General features: G+C 44.1%; 1 protein-coding gene across 1 annotated transcript; it reads right to left on the minus strand.

Moving 5' to 3' along the window:
• Positions 1-961: 961 nt before the first annotated feature.
• LOC145780599 (uncharacterized) lies at positions 962-6,559 on the minus strand. The gene is made up of 2 exons (XM_082592225.1): positions 3,094-6,559; positions 962-2,832 (listed from the first exon to the last, which is right to left on the minus strand). The coding sequence occupies exons 1-2, from the start codon at positions 6,557-6,559 to the stop codon at positions 962-964; spliced, it is 5,337 nt and encodes a 1,778-aa protein (XP_082448351.1).
• Positions 6,560-8,601: the final 2,042 nt, after the last annotated feature.

Raw genomic sequence — 8,601 nt, forward strand, 5'->3', positions numbered from 1 at the left:
GAGATACAACAATAATATTAAATGGGCGGGGAATCGTTTCTAACATACCCACCCCCAAAACCAGAGTTTAACAAATGAGGGTTTTACCACTGTAAAACGATTACAACGAAGCAAAATACAAACCAACTAATTGCCACAAGGTGGCCAAATAAACGACAATGAACATGAATTATGCAAATATCGACCAGAATCAAAAATATTCGCGGTTAGCAAGGATCACAATTGCAACACAAAGGCTGGCTTGCATTACACACAAACTTAATAGAACATGCATAACAGTAGCCTACAGAAGGACATCGAAGACACGCCCAAGAGGAGTTAAAAAACCCCTTTGACCAACATGCTTAGCGATTGCTAAAATTAAGCACAAAAACATAAGTCTACCGACAACTGGAAGTCAGCATAAACGGATACACGAAAAACAAATGATAGCATACATGGTACCAGTGGCAGAAGTGGGGATATGGCATAAACAAAAGCACACATACAACCTAATACTGCACAATGCTATGACCAGCGCAAGTGACATTAACGTCAGAGCAAAAGTACCAGAAATAACACGCGACTGTTAAGTCGAGTCGTGATAGTTAAGCAATGAATTGACTAAACACAAAAAATAAAATAATAGTAATATCGCACATAGCAAAAGCTTTAGTAGTGAGACAGGTGTGTGAAATAGTCAGACCAAAAACAGAGCTAGACTACTACAGTGTGAAATAACTGCAGGATGCAAATAGAAACAACACAATTAATGGGAGTCCGTAACACAGTTATGGCAAAACTGCTGGATGCAAATGCATCGACGACACCGCGCTAGCTGCGGTAGTGAGGAGCACAAGAATAATAATAGTAAAATAAACACAAACACGCAATACAATTCAAATATGAAACCTAAGCAGCATGAGCAATGTCAGTTGTGCAATCGTGCCAACCAGCCAGCCTAGAAAACAAAATTGTCATTTTAAAAGTCCATACTGCCCTCTAGCAGGCAGATCTTTCTGATGTCGCGAACAAACTCTGTACCGTCAGCAACCTTTACTCGCACGCGTCTGACAAGTTTATTAGTGTCCGGCATAACTTCCTTTACAATAGCCTTGGGCCAGTGCCCACGTTTAGTTGCCTCGTCCGTTACCAGTACCAAATCGCCTGGTTTCAAGCTTGGAGATGTGCCAAACCACTTTTGTCGGGGCTGCAACAGAGGGAGATATTGCAACAGCCATTGTTCCCAAAACTTGTTTGTGAGGTATTGGGTCTTTCTCCAAGAGCGTCGATAACCGTCAGCCTTCATAAAAACATCTGGCGGTAGGGTGTCACAAGCTGATCCGGTGAGTATCATACTTGGAGTCAGGGCTTGCAGATCATCTGGTGACGATGGGAGCGAAGTGATGGGACGATCGTTTAAAATTCTTTCAATCTCTGCTACCAGCGTTAGAAGGTCGAACTCATCCAACGTAGCGTTTCCTACCAGCGACCGCATCAATTTTCTTAATAAACGAAAAAATATTTCGTAGAAGCCGCCTTGATGTGAAGCACGCGGAGGGTTGAAGTGCCAGTTCGTTTCATGCCGAAGTAAGGCATCGGTGACTTTCTTTTGATGGAGGTTCTTGAGTCCTTGCCGAAGTTCGCGGTCTGCAGCAACAAAGTTTCCTCCGTTGTCACTGTACAGATCAGTAGGACAAACGTTTCTACGGCTGCAGAATCTTCGGTAGGCTTGAATGAATGCACTTGCCTCCAGGGATTGCACGACCTCAAAGTGCACAGCACGGGTCGCCAAACAATTAAAAATACAAACATATCGCTTAACACTGCTGCGGCCGCTCTTTACCATCAATGGACCAAGAAGGTCAGTGCCAGCAGCTTGAAAAGGAATGGATTTGTTTACGCGTGGAGCAGGTAAGTTGCCCATCTGCTGTTTTCCGGCGGTAGCTTTCCAAAAACGACAGTTCATACAGGAATGCAAGACCCTTTTGACAGCTGATCGCCCTTTGACAATCCAATAACGGGAAGCAATGGCGGTAAGGACTTGTGAGCATCCCATGTGTCCTTCTCGTTCGTGATACCTCATGATCACTAGATCGGTGATTGGGTGCTGATATGGGAGAATGATCGGATGCCTTCTTCCGCTTGACAGAGAAGATTGTTGCAATCGCCCACCAACTCTTAACGTTTCGTTAACAACATAGGGGTTTAGGGACTGTAGCTCCTTCAAAGCCACATGCTTCTTCAACTGCAGGTCGGACACGAGTTCCACCGGGGCGTCAAATCCTGGGTGGTTATGGAGAACTGCGAACACCGTCGGGTATGCTTGATGCTGGGCGGCTGTGACAATGGCAAGTTCAGCTTCGTCCATCTCCTCGACACTGAGCGAATCTGTCTTAACAGTCAAGGAGTCATCTCGGCATTTCCTTTTCAGGTACAATTTGAAGCGAAGCAACCATGCAACCGTTCTTTGCAGATCGTGGAAATGCGAGTAGCGGGTAAACAACCGACATAGAGAGTCTGAGTCCGTAATCGTGTGTTGCTGAGCTGAGCAACGTTCAATGTTTTTAACCTCTGGATCGTCTGACGAAATTCCGCCAACAAAGTCGGGCTGGTTTGGCCAATTGCTCGTGACATCATGCAAAAACTTAGGACCATTAAACCAAAGCTTAGCGGTATTAACTTTATCAGGCCAAACTCCCCGAGACGCGAGGTCAGCGGGGTTTAAGGTAGTCGGTACATAATGCCATTGATTGACACTGGTAAGCATGTGAATAGTGCTCAGCCTATTAGCCACAAAGGTGTGGAAACGAGTCGAAGTATTATTAATGTAACGCAGCACAACAGTTGAGTCTGTCCATAAGACAACACAATTGAATTTAAAATCACACTCCGTCAGGATAAAATTGCAGACTTTGGCAGCGAGCACAGCAGCAGTGAGCTCCAGGCGAGGTACGCTAACAGGCTTTAATGGAGCCACTCGAGCCTTGCCAAATAGAAAATTACAAATTACTACAGAATCATCATAAAACACTTTAACATAAAACACGACCCCATAGCCACTGGTACTGGCATCACAAAAACCATGCAATTCAAAGCGGATAGCACATTTACCAAAAAGAGTCAGGCTTCTAGCGATGGAAACACATTCAAGCTCTGGAAGGGCCTTTAACCAAGCTTCCCAATTAATGTTTACTGGCCCAAGGCCATTAAGGGGTTCATCCCAATCAAGTTGAGCGTCACATGCCTGCTGCAGGAGTTGCCTAGCAGGTAAAATGAAGGGTTGTATTAGACCTAGTGGGTCGTATGTTTGCGAAATCATGGAGAGAACGCCTCTCCGGGTGTTAGGCTTTTGTTGGATACTCACCCTCACCTCCATGCAATCGCTCGCAGCATTCCACACAACACCAAGGGTTTTCTGCGTTGGAAGCTGGCACTGAGGCAAATCGACCTTCGACGCCAAGTCTTCCTGCAACACAGAACTCAAGACCTCTGCACTGTTAGACAGGAATTTAGTTAAATGGAAGCCGCCACTTTGTAATAGTTCACGCAGTTGTTGTATTAGTTCGATAGCCTGGTCCGGCGATTCACATGAATGACAAATATCGTCAACATAAACATTTTTTAAAACTGAGTTAACAGTGTTTTGATCGGCACCTGTTTCATTGTCTTTGGCAGTCATCCGAAGCGCGAAGGCAGCACAGCATGGCGACGACTTTGCTCCAAACACATGTGTTTGCATGCGGTAGTCGATAGGTTCCCGCTTGAGATCGTCGTCCGGATACCATAAGAATCGAAAGGCATCCCTGTCCCCTTCGTCTACGCGTACTTGGGAAAACATGGCCTTAATATCGCCCACAACAGCGATCGGATGTTGCCTGAAGCGAAACAATGTTCCTACAAGGTTATTGGTGAGATCTGGGCCATGAAGCAGCTTGTCATTTAATGACACGCCTTTAAACTTCGCGCTGCAGTCGAAAACGACTCTAAACTTGGCCGCATTGGTCGTGCAGTGATGGGGCACATAGCACGTCTTCCCTGGTGTGTCTACCACACCAGTTTCAAGTGGCACAGCATAGCCACATTTAACATATTCCTGCATTTTATCACGATACTTATTGAATAACACCGGGTCAGTAATAAATCGGCGCTTCATTCCCTCTAAGCGCTTGAGTGCCATAGAGCGATTATTGCACAAGTCCGGGTCTTCATCCTTCCACAACAGCCCTACAGAATAGTGTCCATCCACCTTCTTCACCGTGTCCTGCATGATCTGCAGCGCACGTTTATCCTCAATTGAAGGACAGGGGGCCTGTGGCTCATCGATGTCATTAAAATCCTGCAACAATACATTTAACATTCTATCGCAAGACTCCTTTACGCTAAGAAAGTTTACCATTACTGGTGAGTTGAGTTGCCTATCGCCACCATCTTTCCCATAAATGGTCCAACCCAGAAGAGTGTGCAGTCCACATGGTTCTCCTGGTGCGCCAGTACGAACTTCCTGCAAAAGATAAGCCTGGTGAAGATCGCTGCCCAATAACAACTCAACCTTCCTATCTTTTAGTTCAGGGAACTTTAAGTCCTCCAAATGACTATATGCACTACTAAGTGCTTCGGTGGGAATACTGTGGCTGACATCCACAATCTGGTCCATCACCAGAGCATCTGCAACGGAAAACACAGCCTGCTCTTCCATTCCCTGCACAGCCAAAAAATCAATTTTCTTGTCATGAAAGGAGACAGCATTGGTGGTCAGCAACTCCACATTGCTTTTTGTCGCAGCAACCCCTAAGCGAGATACGAGGCTTGAGGAGCATAGACTGACGCTAGAACCTTCATCGATAAAAGCATAAGTATAGGTATAGTTGGAGGGGTCCCCAGCCCATACCTTAACTGGCAAAACCTTAAAAATTGTTGTCCCAGATGTTGCTGGCACAGTTGCGGACGTTGTTGCTGAGATGCCCTTCTTCAGAGCAGAGGGGCTTTCCTCTTCCACACGGTTTACATGCAGAAGTGAATTATGCCTCGATCCACACGTTGCACAAGATTTCTTAAATCTGCAATCAACCACTCTGTGGCCTGCTCTCAAGCAACAAAAACACAGTCTATGCTTTTGCACCAGGGTTCTTCTTTCTGCAACAGGCTTTTGTTTAAACATCTCACACTTCCATAGGGCATGCGACTCTGCACACAAACAACAGGACTCTTGCTTATGGTTAGCAGATTGGGAAATCTGCTCTTGGGTTGTGCAAACCGAAGCACGCTTGTAGCCACCTTGCGGATTAGATCGAGCCAGCGATGGTTGTGGAGCTCTCTTAACATCTTTGCCTGGTTGCATAAGATGGCCATATTGGCTGTCGGCTCGAGAGGCTGCATCCTCGACCAAGACTCTTAAATCACCAAACGTGGCACAGTCCGATCCTAAGTGATTAACATGAACAAACTGCTCCTTTAACTTATAAGGAAGTCGCAGGAACAGCCGTTGAAGCACCTCGTCACTGTTTAAAAGGTGAGACTTACCCCAGCCATCGAAACTGACTTCACACTTATACATCTTGTCGCAGAGCTTTGTGAGGCCTGGCGCATCCCACTCTGAAATAGGGGGTCCTTGCAGCAAATCTTCCTTCACTTTGGCCATGAGTTTTCCAGGGTTGCCAAACCTTTTTCTCAATCTATCCCATGCCATTCCATATGCTCTTTCACTATTTTGCAAGCAACTCAGGCCAGATATTACTTCCAAGGCCTGGCCTACACAATTGTCCTCCAAAAAGGCGATGCGATCTTCAAAACTTAGATAATTTGACTCAATGTATCGCTCAAAACGCCTTTTAAAGTTAAAGAACTTTAACACATTGCCGTCAAACTTCTCAAGCGATAACCGAGGACCATGAACATTTTGAAACCCTGCACTGAGCTGGGGTTGAGGCACGACGATGGGAAATTCACTACTATTATTAGCTTCAGTGCGAAAGGGAGATGTGTAAGGATTAAGAATATTACTAGCACTACTGCTGCCCTGAAGGATACCCTGTTCTGCTTTTACAGGTGGTATCTTTACACCACTCTCACGGGGTGTCACGTGACTGCTAGACTCAGCAGCTTTGCCTGTGTCACTGCCTGCATCCATAACTACCGATGATGTTTGATGTGACACTTGCTTGGATTGCTCTCGACAGCTTCGAATGAGGGTAGAGCATGCTTCAAGCAAACCATAAATGCTTTCCCCCATACGGTTCATCCTAGATTCTATTGAGCCTGATTGCTGTGGTTTGCATTTGAGTAAATCTAAACGTTTAAGGGAGAGCTTCCTTTGAAGTTCAAGGCATCTTTTCTTTACCTCCAAAACTTCAGAAGAACTCAGGAAATCATCACTTGAGCATAGCTCCATGTCGATGGAAGTTATGCCAAGCTCGATTTCAACCAGCTCTTGTTCTAACACAACGAGACCTGGCAGCTCTTCGCTACTGTCATGTTGACCACTAATATTAGAGGCGGCCTCATGCTGCTCTGTTGAGCCACTAGCATAACCATTTGGCTTACTCCGTCTTGGAGTTTGCTTGGGCTTTTTACGAGCCATAATTAACACACAGCAATATACAAGCTACAAAAAACAAAATCTGTATGGTACTTACCTTTGGTGAGGTGACAATTGACCTTCACGATGTTACGGAGAATGTCAGTAAGCAACCTACTAAAATTACAGGGTTTAACGGTAACCAGTTCTACCTGACTAGAACAATGGCCTGACAGAGTACAGGCTTAGAAGCTTCAATCTTTGGCAGACCTGACAAGACTGCCCAAAGTGAAGATCTATTTACAAAATTTAAACCAAGTTTACAACGTGGCGGGCTCAAAGGCACAAACCAAAAAATGAATCCTTGGCAGACCTGAAAAGACTACCCTAGGATAACAAACAACTAGTTACAAAGTTCAAAGAAACTTTACAGCATGGCAGGCTCAAAGGCACAAACCAAAAAATGAATCCTTGGCAGACCTGAAAAGACTACCCTAGGATAACAAACAACTAGTTACAAAGTTCAAAGAAACTTTACAGCATGGCAGGCTCAAAGGCACAAACCAAAAAGTTAATCCTTGGCAGACCTGAAAAGACTACCCTAGGATAACAAAACAAATTACACAACTAGCTAAAGTGAGCTAGACAAAGGCACATACCATAAATGAATCCTTGGCAGACCTGAAAAGACTACCCTAGGATAACAAACAAATTACACAACTAGCTAGAGTTAACTAGACAGGCATAACCTTGCACCAAGCAAAGGTATGTTTTATAAATGATGTCTTAAACGTTTTTTGCCTAGACTGGATAAAGTGCAGGCCTTACTTATTAGAAGAAATGGTGTATTGAAAACGACAATAATAAAACGAAACAAACAGTTGCTTACCGAATTCTTACATATTCCCTAGTCACTCCAAATCTCCAGTTCTCCAGATTTATAAAACAATGACCACTCCAGTCCATGCCAAAACGTAAAAAGAAAGATCAACTAGCAAAAATTGTTAATGCATGGCCGGGTCACTCAAGCATGAAAATAGAATGGAGCAGAGATACAACAATAATATTAAATGGGCGGGGAATCGTTTCTAACATCCGGTGTTATGAAACGCCTTTTGGTTTATTCTCAAGTAAAACATTTGACCCTGTTGCATTCTCATTCCTATCATGTAAGTTTGCTGAAATTTGTTTTCTCTTGTTTCAGTCAGTGCATACGCCACTTCGTAGTGTCATTAATTCCTATATATATCAAACACATGTGCAATATATCAACCATTTCACCGTATGCTCACAACTGATTCTTTTGCGGGTTTTCACAGTCTACAAAATCAATCATTGTAACGTTAATAAAACGTTATAATGCGTTGATGCAACTCTGCTGAAAGTTGCATCAATGGAGGTGTGTTGATTTTGTTTTCCGAGCAACATTTGTGCCAGTTGACATGATTCAATAAATTGATTACCGTTATTAAAGCATTATTATTAACAGCCACACAAAATTGTACCTTAATTGATTATTTTGCAGGCGATGATGATGAGGTATGTAGTGACTGGCTAAGCACAGCTTTTGAATATAGCTGACCACGGTATTTTCAGTTGTGATATCCAGTAGCGTAGCCAGGAATTTTGAAAGGGGGGGTTTTGACGACCCAACGGCGGGGGGTCTGGGGGGCCTCCCCCAGAAAATTTTAAAAAATTACTTTGAATTTGGTGCATTCTGAGAGCATTTTCAACAAAAATGTAGTTACGAATATTCCTGTAAAATGGTGGTGTCTGGTGGCATAGCAAAAGGATAAGATCATGTTTTCTTCGGCATTTTTCGGAAATAAAGCTAAGTCTCTATGTTTTCTTGTTGCTAATTCCTGGCTAAGATGTTTGGTATTGGCAAAACTTGTTCTTTTAATGCAATTTTGTTTAAAATTAAGCAATTTTTTTAGACTGAAAGCATCATTCTCAATATCGTGACGTCACACGCGTGCCAAAGGGGGGGTTGTAACCCCCAAACCCCCCCCCCCCCCCCTTGGCTACGCCACTGGTGATATCTAGTGGCTGATTTGAGAAGGAATTGCTTTGGAAGCCGTGGCGCATACAGGGGGTAATCACCC

The sequence above is a fragment of the Aplidium turbinatum genome, chromosome 12 (assembly GCF_918807975.1).
Source record: "Aplidium turbinatum chromosome 12, kaAplTurb1.1, whole genome shotgun sequence".
Lineage (NCBI taxonomy): Eukaryota > Metazoa > Chordata > Ascidiacea > Aplousobranchia > Polyclinidae > Aplidium > Aplidium turbinatum.

What these genes read in the sequence shown, in the direction of transcription:
- LOC145780599 (XM_082592225.1), bottom strand. Translation starts at nt 6,559, where the DNA reads ATGGCTCGTAAAAAGCCCAAGCAAACTCCAAGACGGAGTAAGCCAAAT. An exon ending in TAGAAGCCTGACTCTTTTTG is followed by an intron (nt 2,833 to 3,093) that starts GTAAATGTGCTA and finishes TCTTATGGACAG; the next exon opens with ACTCAACTGTTGTGCTGCGT.